The sequence below is a fragment of the Carlito syrichta genome, unplaced genomic scaffold, assembly GCF_000164805.1.
Source record: "Carlito syrichta isolate Samal-C Ts95f unplaced genomic scaffold, Tarsius_syrichta-2.0.1 Scaffold288613, whole genome shotgun sequence".
Classification (NCBI taxonomy): domain Eukaryota; kingdom Metazoa; phylum Chordata; class Mammalia; order Primates; family Tarsiidae; genus Carlito; species Carlito syrichta.
Window position 1 is genome coordinate 26,797 of NW_007232709.1, and position 15,900 is coordinate 42,696.

The 15,900-nt window shown below is 46.0% G+C and overlaps 1 protein-coding gene across 1 annotated transcript in view; it reads right to left on the reverse strand.

Annotated features, from left to right (window-relative positions):
• Positions 1–14,741: 14,741 nt before the first annotated feature.
• Positions 14,742–15,900, reverse strand: part of LOC103255884 (dynein heavy chain 8, axonemal-like) — a gene marked incomplete at its 5' end in the record, with an annotated part of 122,961 nt that continues 121,802 nt past the window's right edge. Inside the window, one exon of the mRNA XM_008053806.2 lies at positions 14,742–15,157. Within this exon, the coding sequence (XP_008051997.1) occupies positions 14,870–15,157 (288 nt within the window). The remainder of the gene's footprint in view (positions 15,158–15,900) is intronic.

Consider the following 15,900-nt stretch of genomic DNA (forward strand, 5'->3'; position numbering starts at 1 on the left):
CTCACTAGATAGAGTGTGAAGATCCACTTCTAGAAGGAGGTGCAGGCCTCGGCAATGGGCCCGGGAATCTGCCTTTGGCCAAGGGGAACCTGGCTGCCAGCAAGTCCTCCACTCCTCTGCCTCCTGCTTCTCTCCTCAGACCTTGCCCTCTGCCCCTTGAACCAGAGCTTTCAGGAGCTCTTTTAAGATTGTGGAGTGGGATTATCTTTATCCCAGTTTTGCAAGTGAGGAAGCCGATGCCCAGGGCAGTTAAGTAACTGGCCCAAGACAGACTAGAGGCAAACCCACCCAGATCCCACACACTGACTCCAATCCACTTTTACCACCTTATGGATGGTTTGATGATCAGAAACAGCACTTTCCCAGAAACTGGCACAAGTAAGTCCTCAGTGAACAGCAGCGTTAACACCACTGTTAATACCCATGATCCTCCATCTTCCTCACCATTGGTGCAGCAGCTGTGCCAGGCCTCAGCAAGGCAACAGGTACAGCTGCTAATGCCCAGGGGCTCTGGCGCAGTACGTCCCTTCCTGGCCCAGATGTCTATGGCTGGATCCCCCAGGTCTAGAGGGGGAGGAGGCCTGCCAGACCAAAGGGGCCCTTCCCCCATGGCACACTCCCTCTGGCCCCCATTCATCAAGTCAGCCGAAGCGACCAGGTGCTGGGTCCTGTCCAGCTCCCGTAAGTCAGCCGGGGAGGATTTACAGCCTCTTGAGCTACAGTGATGACTGCTCTCTTGAGCGGATGCAGCACGCTGTATTTCTGAAGTGTCACAGCATCATTTTCATGACTGACTTTTTGGTTGAGAGAGAACTCAGTGGGATCACACCCACTTTCCTGGGAGGAAACTCGAGTCTCATGAGAGTTAGAAGATTGCCTGAGGTCACTTAGGAAGGTCCTAGCAGGGTTTGTGCAACTCTAGACTGAGGAAGAGAAAAAAAATGAGGTGAGACTAGCAAAGTTCCTCTCTCTTCTCCAGCTGGGGGCTTTAGTCAGAAATGGGGGAGGTGGAATGCTTTCATTCTCCTGGGAAGGATTTACATCAGGAGTAGGGAGTAGGGGAGAGAAAACCCAGGGGAGCTCCGGAGTCATGGGTAGACAGACTTGGTAGAAGTTGTAGAACCAGAAAGTACCTATCTGTGAAGATGTAGGTATTGCCCTAAGAGCCATCTATTCTCGTTTTGACAAGAAGTCTACAGTTGAGCTGACTGGATGCTCCCCATGTCTGAGCACACAGCGTATTTTAGTTTCCTGGGGTGGCCATAGCAAAAATACTGCAAACTGGATGGTTTAAAGAGTAGAAATTTATTGTCTCATAGTTCTGGAGGTCAGAAATCAAGGTGTTGGAAGGGCCAGTTCCTCCTGAGAACCATGAGGGAGAATTCCTCTTCTCTTCTAGCTTCTCTTAGCTTGTGGTGGCCTCAGGCAGGTAGACAGTGTTCTTCTTGTGTCTTCACATTGTCTTCCCTCTGTGCGTGTTTCTCTGTGTCCAAAAACTTCTATATAAGAATGCCCATCAGATTAGGGCCCACCTAATGTTCTCATTTATCTTATCTCTGTAAAGACCATATTTCAAAATAAGGTCACATTCTGAGGCACTAGGAGTTAGGACTTTAAGATATCTTTTGGGGAGGCACAAAATTCAACTCATAGAACACCAAAATCACATTTCCCAGTCTCCCTTGATGTTTAGTGTGGTCAGTGTGATGTGGAGAAAAGTGATACAGAGAACCTACTGACTTGACCCACAAATCCTCCACATAATCCTCCACACCCTCCCTTCCTCCATGGACCTTGTCGGACAGAGATGACCAGTGGAGAATGCCAAGGCCCCAGGGCCTGGTGGAACCATAAGGCAGATGGAGTCCTGCCGACCTACATCGGATTGTAGTGTGTTAAACCACTCAGATTTGGGGTCGTTTGCCATTGCAATGAGTCGATATATCCTGATAAACACTGCTTGACATGTGCTTCGCTCCTGAACCTATCTGGGGGCAGGGCTAGTTGTCCAGGGAGAGGGTCGCTAAAGTTCCCCCTATGTAGCTGAAATTAAGTGAACAGGGTTCCTTACTTCCAGCCCACCTCCTTCTCGCTGCTCTCTTCACCTCATTCAGTGGATCACAGCATTAGAAGGGGATTCTGGATCTGTGTGACCGTGGCTCCTGAGCCTGGGGAGCAGACTCATTTGTTTCTGTCTGTCTGTTCCCTCTCTATTTCTCACTCCACAACTTTCCCTACCCATCTGCCTTTTTCTCTGGAGAGAAGGTGAAGAGGGCGGGGGTGTTTATAAAAGAGTCCGCATTGTCCCTTCACAGAATTAAAGCTCTTGTGGATAAAGAGGAAAAGTACTAAATTTCACACATCTGAAAATCAAATGAAAAAGAAGTGTCACACGAGTGCCACACCTTCTCATTGTAGCCTTTCAACGCCTCCCTCATAGCTGAGAAACCCACTGTGACCAAAATGAGAAATGAGACCAACGTCAACCTGAGTCTAAAATAAGAGATTTCCTCAGACTAACATGCTAACTGGCCCAAGCAGCCTCTTTCTTAGAAACTCTCCCAGCTGTTCCCCGAATTGTCCCTCAGATCAGTGTGGCACAAGAATTTTCTCTGAAAAAAAATGGCTCCGAAATGGGAGTGGGGGCAGAGGGGGGAATGGCTAAGGGAGGGAGCTATTGATGGCTTTTAGGAACCAGGATTACCTCAAGGGCTGAGTAAAGGTCACTGCAAAGTGGCATCAGACCCTCCTCAAGGCAAAGCGGGAGAAGTTCTGGGGTAGGTAGGACCCCTGGCAACCAGCCAATTCTTGTCTCTGAGCCCTCTCAGTCTCTCTCTCACCACCACCCTCAGGCTGGACAAAATTACCTCCCCTGGTTTCTCCTAAAAGGAATTTGATAACCCAGCACTCACTTCCCTTTCCTAAATAAAAAAATGGAAATTTCTGGGCCAACTCCTCTCAGCAGCTGGCACCACTGTGTCTCTGAGTGTGGGCTTCGAGGTCCTCTCCGTTTCCCTGGGACCCCAGAGGTCACAGCTGGGATCCGGTTGGAACTGGCTACAGCCATCTAGGACTGACCCTACAGATGTCTCCTCCACCTCCACAGGATCACAGCCTAGATGATTTCATTCCCTTCCTACCTCACTTCTCTCAGTCCTACCTGACTGGTGACAAAGCAACACATCAGGATTTGACAGGTCTATGGTTGGGGGTAGCTCAGAGTTTCACCCTGTTGTTCTGGTGTGACTTCTAAGACCTGGCCTCAACTGGACCCGTGGCTTTGCCCAGCAGGTATCACTTTCCAAGGATCCAGTCTACCTCATTCTTTCCCCTTGCAGGGCCAGCTAGTCACTTACTTCCCTGTTCTGAAAACCCTTACCCCCGACACACTCAGTGATGCTCTGGTTTCTGGCTCATTTGCCAAACAGGAGGGCAAACAAAGCTGATGGACCAACTCAGGACCTAATGGCTCAGATGTCCAATCTCCCCCCATCCAGGTGCTCTCTGGGGGGTACCCATGGCAGTGGGTTCATATAATTAATTCCAAGCCTAGCGGTTTTGAGATATGAAAATGCACAAATAGTTCTCTGATGATGGCAGTGCTATAGGAGGGGCCAGAGGACCCAGAGGTCCTGGAATTAGAGGCTGTGGAAGTGCCCGGGGATCTGGCAGCACAGCTGTGGCCGGGGGCTTGGCTGTGGTCAGCATCAAGACTGAGTCTCCAAAGCTTGTAGAGGCAAATCTAGGACAAGGAACGGGTCCTCATCGCCAAGCCAGACTGCCGGGTCAAGGACAAGAAGACTGAATGACTGAAGATCTATCTCCTCTTCCTGTGCATCAAGGAGTTTGAAATCATATTTTCCTGAGGGTGCACCTCAAGGACAAGGTTCTGAAGATCATGTGCGTGCAAAAGCAGACCTATGCTGACCAGTGGACCAGGTTCAAGGTGATTATCACCATCAGAGACTATAGCAGTAATATTGGCATTATCCTGCCATATGCTCCATCACCCTGGTGTGGGAGAGACTTCTGGAGGACAAGATCAGCAAGCCTTACATAGTGCCCTGCATGGTAACACAGTGCTGCAACTCTGTGCAAATGTGCCTCATGCCTGTTCCCCAGCATTGTTTTGGCCCCTGGGCCCCAGAAGCTGCTGCTGTTGTCAGGTCTCGATGATTGACCAGCCAGCTTTGCCAAGGCCACCTTTGATGCCACGTCTAATACCTGCAGCACTGGTCTCTGGAAAGAGACTGTTCCCCAAGTCTCCCTCTCAGGAATACACTAACCTGCAACATAGTATCCAAGAGTGGTCACCACACAGTGCCTTTACACAAGAAAATCAGTAACTAAACCTGAAAGAAAACCACCAACAAAAAGTTCACAGACACACAGTATGACAGTTACTACAGAGTAAGCTCTCTGACAGACTCCCTACCACTGCAGGGATAGGAGAAGGACCCTAGTCAGGGTATTGGGAGACCTAAGTTCCCATCCTGGCTCTTCTGCGATCTTCTTTTGTCCTCCAAGGCGGATCATCTTAACTCTGAGTCTCAGCTTTCTCATCCGAATGTTAATCTGTGCTATCGCCTCCTTACAGGACTGCTGTGAAAATCAAATGGAATCACGTGTGGGAAAGAGCTTTGGAAACTGCAAAAGGCCATCTAGATATATGAAACTCACAAGGGTCGCGAGCCTCCACAATCACACGTTTGTAGCCATTCTTCCCAGCTTTCCCCCTCATGGGCTTGTGTTGCAAGCCCAACCAAACTCTCTGTCCTGGTTTAAACTCAGCTTGCCTTTGCTTTTATCCACTTCCGGCCTGTGCTCTTGCTGTCTCTCCTAGAACGCTCTTCTCCCTGTTTCCTTTGGTCAAATCCCAACCATCCTTCACAGCTCCGCCTATATTCTACTTTCTCTGAAGACTTCCTTGATTCTCTCAAAAAAAGTCAAGTTTCTTTCCCCCGAGCGCCCATGTCACTTTATCTTCCGGGCATGGCCACTTTCTGACTTACATAGTGGCATTTGTGTGCAAAGTTTCTATTCACTGTTATATCTTGTGCCGAGGGGCAGGGTCCCTCCCTTGGTCACTTTTGGCCTCGTCTAAGGATTAGTGCCAAGCTTACTGCACACAAGAGGCACACATGCCATCACATTCAGTTGCAACAAACCGGAAAGGGCCTCAAGAGGCGATCAATGTCTTTGGGGCCTGGAGGCAGAAGATGAGTGGCCAGGCTCCAGGGACCAGGTCTGTGAACATCTTTTGACAGAGAAGCCCAACTTCAAAGCCTAGCAGTTTTAGATTAAATTTGCATTGGAGGCTTTTAAAGTAACAAAACTTTAGATTTATGTCTTCATGAACAGATGTGGAAGGGAAAAATCAATTCCTCATAGGAATGGCTTATTTGTTTTTATCGCAGTGCTAAATATTATGCACCAAGTGACAAATGAATACATAAATTGACCTAGAGACATATACACCATGGGATGGTGTACAGATGAGAATGGAGTGAGGAGTGGCCTGAGCTCCTTGCAGCCGGGTGTGGCAGATGCCAGCACATTACATGCCAGTCAAGATAGAGCTAACTAAAAAGATGACAAATGAATACATAAATTGACCTAGAGACATATACACCATGGGATGGTGTGCAGATGAGAATGGAGTGAGGAGTGGCCTGAGCTCCTTGCAGCCGGGTGTGGTAGATGCCAGCACATTACATGCCAGTCAAGTTAGAGCTAACTAAAAAGATGTTGGAAGTAAAGTCAACTCTGAGTGTTAAGAGTCCAGACTTTTCCCATGAAGAAGGGATATGCTCACACAAGTCATTCAGGTGGACATGTGGTATGTCAGACTGGTGCCATCTTGCCGTTCCAGGACTGTTAGGTCATGAGACAGTTTTGGCAGCCCCCTGGTCTTTTCCCACTTGTGCCCTTTGCTTCCCCCAGAGAGCACTTCCCTCCTCCAGGACAGGAGGAATCACCACAGACTGGCCCCGAGAGAGGTGCCCTCTGGTACTGACAGGGGTACCTGCTCTCCCCTGGCATGGCTCCCGGAGTGGGTAATGGGAGCAAATGGAGCGTGAGCATAGCCTTTCTCCTGCAGGCATCAGCCCTGGACCTCCCTGAGGGGCAAGGACAGGGCCCAAGGAGGAAAGTCACCTGCTCATCCCCTTTGCCAGCTGTCCCACAGCCCAGTGTTCTGTGGGCAGAGGAGGGGTCTGAGGGGAACGTGGCATCTGGGGCCCACAAAGCAATGCCACCGTGGACTGATGTGGGCACCCAGAGAAAGCAGATCAGGCAGAAAGAGCAAGTCTACTCTCTAAGAAAATTCCATAAACATGGAAAAAAACTAAACGTGACTACTTCTCCCAGGAGAAGGGATGACGCATAATAGACAAAGCTTCTGACGTAATCTAGCTAAACACCAAACAGCTAGTTCTCAGCTCTGGGGTGAGAGGTGGGAAGAAGGGAGAGAGAGAGGAGGGGAAAAAGAGAGAGGGAGAGAGAAGAGCATTTTCTATTTATCTGGCAACCTTTCTATCAGGTTCTTATCGTGAAGGGACACCGGATGTCCTTTAGAGAGGACAATAGAAGAAGAATAATAGAAAGGAAAGGGTTTGCATAATCAGGAAAAACCACAAATGACAGATGGGTGTCCTTATCCCTCAGACACAGGTGGAAACCCCCAATTGCATGTCTGAGGAGGCTGAGGTTTCAGTGACAGAAATGCCCATGGATTTGTCTGCTGGGGGATGGGAAAATGTCCCCCACATTCATAGTACCATCTTGAAGAAGCTGTAAAAATGCCAGGAAATTAGAGGCGCAAGCCTCGAGTATCCACACCAGGTCAGATGAGGACTTTGCCTGGAAATAGAAAGGAGGTGCTTCAATGAGTCAGTCGCATCCTGGGAGAGGAGAGGAGATGAGGAGAGAGGTAGCTTGTCAGGAGAAGCAGGGAACTGCCAGCACGACACATGTGTGAAGAGGAATTTCCACACTCCCCGAGGACACCTGTTCAATTAAAACAGTTTATAAAGAAACAACTGTAATACTGTCACCCTGCCACAGCCCGCATTCCCAAGGAGGGTGATCTTGCAAGCCCAAGATCACCCCCTCCTTCCTGGTTCCTTCTTCTGGGGAGAATGGAGCAGATTAGGGTAATCTTCTATAAACCAACAGCTTCCAGAAGGAATTGGTATTGATTCCAGTTAGATAGAGCATTTTCATTTCTTGAGCATTACTTCAAAGTATTTATGTTCATCTCAGAAGGTTGGATGTAAATCAAGACTTGAGTGTTCAAAGACTACGCTTCCTTTCTGTAGTCAAATCCAGATGCTGGAAGATGGAAGGAACCGAGTTGACTTCGCTTTTTTTCCCACACGCTCAAGGCACAAAAGTAATTTTTCTAAGGCAAAATACAGCTCTCTCCTTGAAAAGTTCTCAGGGAATTTATGGCTCTGGGAAAAATAGCAATTAAGAATAAAGGTTTTCAGATTTCGGTTGGCTTTGTGTTTGGACGTCTATTCAAAAATCTGTCCTGCCACTCTGTTTAGTTCAGGGAATCCTTCTGGCAGGGACTTCCTCTTTCCCCACCTCTAAGAAGGGACAGAAACCACATATCCCTCAGGCCTCTTTCACTGCTTCAGACATTCTAGAAAGCTCTCTACATTTCAGGGATATGGAGTCTGTGTGCAGGTGTCAGAAATAATCTCGATTAAGTTGTTAAAATCCTCTGAGGTGAGCATAAAGAGGAAGCAAGGAAACCCATGTTTGTGATTTGTTTCTAAATTAAAGGAGGTAGAGAAAGAAAATGAGAGGAAAAGGAGAAGAGTATGGAGGAAGAAAAGCAATGCATAGACACCGCTCGTTGACCAGACTCCCCACGTCCCCACCACCAGGGGTATTAGCTCACAGCCACCTGGCCACCTCAGCCCCTGTGCCCTCTCACCCCATGGGGGCCACCCCTGCTCCATAGCGCCTGTGGGGTGACTGCATCACAGCCCAACCTCCCCCATCTGCCCGGTCCTGCCTCCTTTACTCCGCCATGGGTCTTATCTCCAGGAAACCTCTTGCACACGAATCTTTATTTCAGAGGCTATTTCCAGAGAACCCAACCTAAGACAGAGAGGTAGGAGAGGAGAGTTCAAGATTTTGAGTGTTTTTAATGAGTGGACAGTTTTTATCAAATATAGAGAAGGCACGTGAGTCCATATAGTCCTGGAAAACCCCAGGTGGATGCATTATCCATTCAGTATTAGTGCACATCTCTGGTTTATGCTATGTATCCCAACTATGCCTAGAGTGCTATCGTGTGGCATCTTTTTATATCCAAAGCAGGATCTTTGAAAAAAGACAAGATCCAAAATTCTATTAGACACCTAGGATTATATCATTGAGGTTCTTTAACTATGAATGGCTGTCTGGCATTTTAAATGGAAAGGATCTCCATAGTTCCTTTTTAAAAAAATTTAGGATAGTGAATTTTTTTTTACACTTTTGCCCACTTTTACCCCTTGTAGAATTGTGTTCTTGAAAATAACATTTTAATTACTTTTTCTTCTTTTTTTTTTTGAGTTGGAGTCTCACTCTGTCACCCAGACTGGAGTGCAGTGGCCGCTCCCGGCCACCGCAGCCTCGACCTGCTGGGCTCCGGCAATCCTTCCGCCTCAGCCTTCCAAGTGGCCGGAATTACAGACATGCGCTACCACGCCCGGCTGATTTTTTGATTTATTGTAGAGATGAGGTCTCACGGCCCAGGTGGGTCTCGAACCCGCAGGCTCAGGCAATCCACTCACCTCAGCCTCCCAAAGGCACAGGATTACAGGCTGAGCCACCGAGCCCGGCTTTTTTCTTCTTTTTTATGTGGACAAGGACGCAGTCTGGCAGAGGGCCTATGTCTCAGGACTAGACCCCATGTCTTCTGACTCAGAGTTTAGGGCTAATTTCTCCAGCCAAGCTCCTTCCAGTTTACATACAAGGCACATGCTGGTTCAGACTGTTCAAGAAAGCCCACAAAGAGCTTGTTAAAACAAACCTACTAACCCTCTTTAAAATCTCACAGTTTTACACATACATTTGTTTGCATGCCACACAAATGTTGATATATGCCCTTTTTTTCTTTTTAATTTAGAGATGGTTTCTCACTATGTTGTCCAGGCTGGTCCTGAACTCCTGACCGCAAGCAATACTCTAGCCTCAGGTTCCCAGTGTGCTGGAATTATAGGTGTACAGCCACCACACCCGGCTGATATTTGCCTTATAGCTGCCTATGCACAGTATCCTTTCCATTCAGATAACAAACTGCTCAAATTAACAAGTCAAAGAAACATAGATGAACTATTGTCTATGTACAATAATGAATTTTAGGAGTTCATGTCATTGGACTCTGGTTTTTAAAAAACCCAGTGGTCGGGCTCAGTGGCTCAGACTGTAATGCCAGCACTTTGGGAGGCTGAGGCGAGTGGATTGCCAGAGCCTGCAGGTTTGAGACCATCCCAGGCAACTTGGCAAGACCTCGTCTCTACAATAAATCAAAAAATTAATCAGGCATGGTAGCACGTACCTATAGCTCTGGCTACTTGGAAGGCTGAGGCAGAAGGACTGCCAGAGCCCAGCAGGTCGACACTGGGGTGGCTGGGAGCGTGCTACTGTACTCTAGCCTGGGTGACAGAGTGAGACTCTGGCTCAAAAAAAAAAAAAGACCACCCAGTAATGGCCTCACTATTCACAACAGCAAAAAACATGGAACCAACCCTACTGCTCATCTAAAGTAGACTGGATAAAGAAAATGTGGTACATATACATGATGGAGTATTATGCAGCCACAAAGAAGAACAAAATCACGGACTTTGCAGCAAATTGGATGGAGTTGGAGAGCATAATACTTAGTGATTTATCACAGACACAAAGAACTGAGTACTGTATATTCTCACTCAAAAGTGGAAACTGAACATTAATCACATTAGCACAAGGGAGGGATCAGCAGTCACTGGGCACTGCCGGGGGAGGGGGGAAGGACACATAACCACACAAAGCATACCTGATCCTATACCGGGGGAGTGAGGACCAGATGGAGGCCTAAACTTCACCTGCATACAGCCTACTTGTGTAGTTAATCCTTACTTGTACCCCACATCTCTATTATAAAATAAAATTTAATTAAAAACAAAAATGAAAACAAATAATGCCATACAAAGTATAACAGACCACAGACTAAAGCCCTTCAGCCTGGGTTCAAATCCCAGCTCTTTCACTCACTTGCTGTGAGATATTGGGCAGGTTATTTAACTTCTCTGTTCCTCAGTTTCCTAATCTGTGAAATGGAGATGATAATATCAGTATGGATTTTATAGAATTGGTGTACAGATTATATGAATGAATTTCCATGAACTGCTTAGACCTGGCATACAGTTGCACAAGTCACGGACCTCACTGTGTGCCATGGTGAACATACAGATCTTTGAGTCTCTCCAGAGACACTGGCAGATATTTCTAAGCACGGTGACTAACAAAATAGCTCTTTCCCCCAACTTTTAATGACACAGGAAACATCCATCTCAACTCTCCAGGCTATAAACTGCTATATCATTTGGTTCTTTCTGGTTATTCCTAATCTCAACTCAGTTTTTTTGATTACCTAATTTTGCCTCCGTTTCTTCTTTCAAATGATTTGCTTTACTCCCATTCTAATTGTCATCTCTGTAGTTCCAATCCTCATTTTGTCGTACCTAGCCTAGAAGCCTCCTGACATCGAGTCATCCTGCAGTCCAGAACATCAATGACTTCCCCACTGTCCTTCATGGTACTCTCAACCCTCTCAACATAGTTCGCACCTGGTGTTCCCTTCTCCACCGCTGGCCTACATTTACCAGTTAAATTGGCTTACCTGCTGGCCATTATTCTTCATTCAATCAATACTTCCTGGGGAGCTCAAAAGCCAGTCTTTGCTTTCAAAAAGCTTGTGAAAGAGTAGGGCAGTAGACATCTTAGTCATTAAATCCTTGCATTAAAATTCTAGGAGTGTAACGCAGATTGCTAAATTCAGTTGCAGCCCAGATGCAGAAAGATCATGAATCTTGTGAGGAGGGGCTGGGGTCATGGAAGTCTTCACAGGGAGTGAAGATTGGGTGATATGAGGAGAGCTTTTCTTCACAGTTTTATTGAGGTATCATTGAAGTCCAGTAAATTGTACACTAAAGTGTACAATTTGGTAAGTTTTGACACCCATGAAACAATCTCCATGATCAAGAGAAGGAGCACATCAATCCCCCTCCAACGTTTTCTTCGGCCTCTTTGCAAGCTCTTTCTCCTGACCCTCCCTTCCCACGCAACCCCTGATCTGCCTCCTGTCACTGAAGGTGAGTTTGCATTTTCTAGAATTTTATATAAACAAAATTGTACATGATGTACTCCTTTTTATGTCTGACTTCTTTCACTCAGCGTAGCTGAGATTCATCCATGTCATAGTGTGCACGAACAGTTTGTTCCCTTTTATTCCTGAGTATTATTCTATCGTGTGAATATACCATATTTGGTTATCCATTTACCTATTGATGGGCATTCAGGTTGTTTTCAGTTGTTATCTATTACACATAAAGCATCTATGAGCATTTGTATGTAAGTCTTTGTATGGATGTGTGCTTTCATTTCTACCAGGTAGACACCTAGAAGTGAAATGTCTGGGTTACATGGTAGCAATGTATTTTGCTTTTCGGAAACTGCCCAATAGTCTTCCAAAATGGTTGTCCCATGTGATATTGCCTCCAGCCATGTATGCAAGTTCCAGTTGTTCCACACAAGAGGAAAGCTCTTAGTTCCACACAAGAGGGTTTTCTTTTCTTTGATAAGGCACAGCATGAGGGTAGAAGTATGTGTGATGTTCAGAGAACATCAGACAGTCAGAGTGGCAGGAGCGATTGAGCAAGCTGAGAGATGGAGCGGGTGACAAAGCAGAAATTTTGTTTTAGGCCAGTTCCTAGGGAGCTTGGTATTTGGAGTGGACATTCCAGGTGATGGAGACTCGTTGAAGGCTCTGCCTGCTTCTGCCTGCTTCTGTCTCTGGACATTTCATGAAGTTTCTCATCTTTACACTCTTCTCTCCCTCATGCTGTTCCCTTCCTTGGAACACCCATCCACTGTCTTGGTAATATCTATGAAATGTTCAAGACCCAGTTGAAATGCTCCCTTGTCTTCAAGTCCATCCTTCAATCCTGAGTTTTCTTAACCATTCCTTTGACCATAAACTCATAACCCTGAGTCACACCTCCAATTCATCTGGGGTCTCTGGTGGCAGAGACCATGGCTTGCTTATGAAAGATCACCCACAAGACCTATCCCTTTCAGAAGATATATCTTTAGATCTCTAGACACTTCTTTTGGTCTTATTTTTACATAAAGACCAAACTAAAGTAACATTTTAAAATCAACAAAAGTGTAAATCTCATTGCTCATTTTGCTGAGACCAAAATGAGAAGACGTGGACTGGTTCCAAGGAGGACGAGCAATTATTTTTTCCTTTCTCCCAGCTTCAGTTGGCGTAACCATCTCATCCTCTATCCTTTGCTCTTTTATGCTCACCAGGTCCCTTTCCTCAAGTGTGGCAAATTAGGTAATTAGTGCAAGAGCAACAATTTTTGCAGGGAAAATGGTTATGTGCTTATGGAAATTCAATAGCTAAAAATGTCGAAAGACACCATTTACTGGGCCTGGAGAAAGAAAGCAGAACTGCCAGCCAGCTCTCAGCAGAACTAGGGATAGCTGAGAAGTACCCACTAAAGAAGACTATTTTAAGGCACTGCCCAGGTGCTGGGTGCTCATCCTTGCTGGGCCTCTGTTGACACAGAGAAAAATAACCAGCAACAGCGGAAAGTTCCCAGAAAATGGTACAGGTGTGACTTTAAACAGCCTGATCAATGATCTTTGCTAGATTTACATCTTTTCCATCTCTTTCCCCAATTTCCCATAAGACATTTAAGTCATTAGAGAACACTGAACCTAATTGTTATTCTCTGAAAACCTATCATGATATTGGGGGTTTGGACTGTGCATTGGCTTTCAATTGTTTTAGCAACTGTACAGAGCTATCAGTAAAATGTATTTGATTTTGAAACATGCAGTTTGGTTTGTTATCATGTCAGGCATGTCACTGTCTCTGTGCTCACCCAGACTGGCAGGTGTTTCCAAATTCTAGTCTTGGTTCAGAACACACCACCTTAACTTTCCAGAACATACCACCTTAACTTTAGTGCATGTATTAGCCAAGGAAAGTACTGAAACACTTGGGCCGGGGGCTTGGCTATTTGGTTTTTTAAACTGCCTTAATGGTTTAAAAATTCACTTGGGCCGGGGGCTTGGCTATTTGGTTTTTTAAACTGCCTTAATGGTTTAAAAATTCTATGGCTCTGACACTGAATCAATATTAGGAGGATACCAGAGACCACTGCTACCATTTTCATTCCACAGCATGTTTTCTACTGTTTGAAAGCACGCCAGACTATGGCGGAATTTCCTCTGGTGTCTTGCCTGGACCACCTTGACTGGGCTGTGGCTCAGCCATCTCGTTTTGTTTATTATCAGCACCTCTGATCAGGGCGACAGAAGGGTGAGAGGGAAGCAAGCCAGCTGGAAACGCTCCCTCTCACAGCAGGAATGAAGCTTCCACAAGTAGCTGGGGGCAGACAAGGGATTCTATGGGAGAAGACTAGTAGAGACAGCTCACCGTCCTGAAGTCGCATGAACATCCAATATAGGACCCCATCTGTTTTGTTAAGTTGACAATTTCCTTCAGCAGGAAATAAAGGTTCATACTGAGTTTTAGACTAGCTCCAGAGTAATAAATAGCTTCACTTTTTAAAGACTTTGCTTTTTAAGACTTTTAGCATGTAAACTAATTTTGTTTGATAGAGTTTGTTTTTTCCTTCTCCATTTGCTGCCTAGAAATGTGTTTCATTATCTCCTGCAGGATTGGGGTTGAGAGGGAGAGCTGGAGAGTCTGAGTTCTCTTGGCCTCAAAAGCACTAAAATAGAATTTAAAACAATATTAAATGAAATTAAAATAAATTACAAGAGCAGCCATCCTAGTGGATTTTCTGTCTCACACGCTTTACACTACACTGGGAGCAGGCTGGGTGTGGTGACTCATGCCTGTAATCCTAGTACTTTGGGATGCTGAGGCGAGAGGATTGTTTGAAGCAGGAGTTTGAGACCAGCCTCAGCAACATAGCAAGACCTTGTCTTTACAAAATTTTTTTTAAATTAGTCAGGTGTGGTGGCACACACCTGTAGTCCCACCTACTTGGGAGGCTGAAGCAGAAGGATCACCTGGACCCACGAGGTTGAAGCTGCGGTGAGCCATGATTATGCCACTGCACTCCAGCCTGACCAACAGAGTGTGACTCAGACCCCCCCAAAAAACTCCGAGAAAACAAATACACAGAGAAGCTCAAGCTCAAAAGACATCACACTGGCACAAACACAAAGAGATGAGCAGATTTTATTCAAGGGAAAGTGGTTTTTATTTGAAGGAAAAATTTTCATCTACTTGGCTCCTTTTAGGATATAACACATCAACACTTTGTTTTAGATTTTTAAAATTCAAACCTTCCCAAGTGTACTAACATCAAGATAGGACTTTATCTTTAAAAATAATTATAATGGAGTGTGGTTTCCTAGAATAAAAAGTATTAATTTAGAATGGTCTTTCAAATGTTGATGTGACGGGAGGACACATGCACAAGCAATTTTACAACATCAACTTTTAATTTAGAAAGTGATCAAGCAACGATCAGGGAGAAAAAACACGCACAGCACTGAGTCCCTCAGCAGCACAGTCTTTCTGTGTGGCTTTGGGTGCCCTCAGCAGATGAAAATGAACTTATTTGATGTCACACAAGAGGGCCACTCCTCTCAGGATCCAGTGATCTGGGGACAGCACTGTTCGCAGATATACCACCGTGATGAAGGTCAAATCAGTTCGCCTGGGTTTCTTGTAAATAGGACACACGTACAACCTTGGGTCTTTGGGTGCTGTAGAGTTAATGGCAAAGATGTGCAGCACAGGCATTTGCATGAAGAGCACCTTGGGGGTGGATTCTGTGAGCTTCCCATTCCTTCTATCCCAGGATGCTCCATCCATATAGAGTCCATAAATATAAACACCTTCCTGGAAGAGTCAAGCGTAAGGCAATAGGATTTTTTAAAAATTAGGTGTTGCTAGATGGACATTCATTAGTGTAATAAAATTTGTGCGTTTGGGAAGAAAACATACACCAGTCTTAAAACTCTATCAGATGAAGAAAGCACCACTGGGAACACTGCATTCATGAAATATCGAACCCAGTTTTCTCCTGTGGCACATCTTGAGGCTGTAAGTGCTGCAGAAATGCTGCTGCTATTGGTTATTTGATTGTGGGGGTCACCTGCCGGGGCCAAGATTAGCCAGTCGCAGTAAATTACCTCTACAGGGAGCTACAAGTCTCCGAGCGGTCTGATTTAAATTGGGGTAAGGTGGGAGTGTGGAACAGGACGTGGAGCTGGTGTCACGTGGGATCTCAGCCAGCGGCTGGCCAAGCCAACCTGTGGCCAACTTCATCTGGTTAGAGGGATGAGTGAGATTTGGGATGAGTAAGATTTGCCGAGCCAGGCCTGGCTCGTGGGAGTCAGAGCGCCCCCAGAGGCCAGGTGAGGTAGAGCAAGGGGGCGTGGCAGGGGCAGGAGGGGGAGACTTATTTCCCAGCATCTGACCGTCCTCCCCGGTGTCTCTCTCATATAACGGGACTTGCCCTCAAGGACCTCACCATAAATTGGGGAGAGGAGACACATGTTACTGGAAACGTTTTTTGTTTATTTGTTTGTTTTTTGAGTTGGAGTCTCACTCAGTCGCCCAGACTGGAGTGCAGTGGCCGC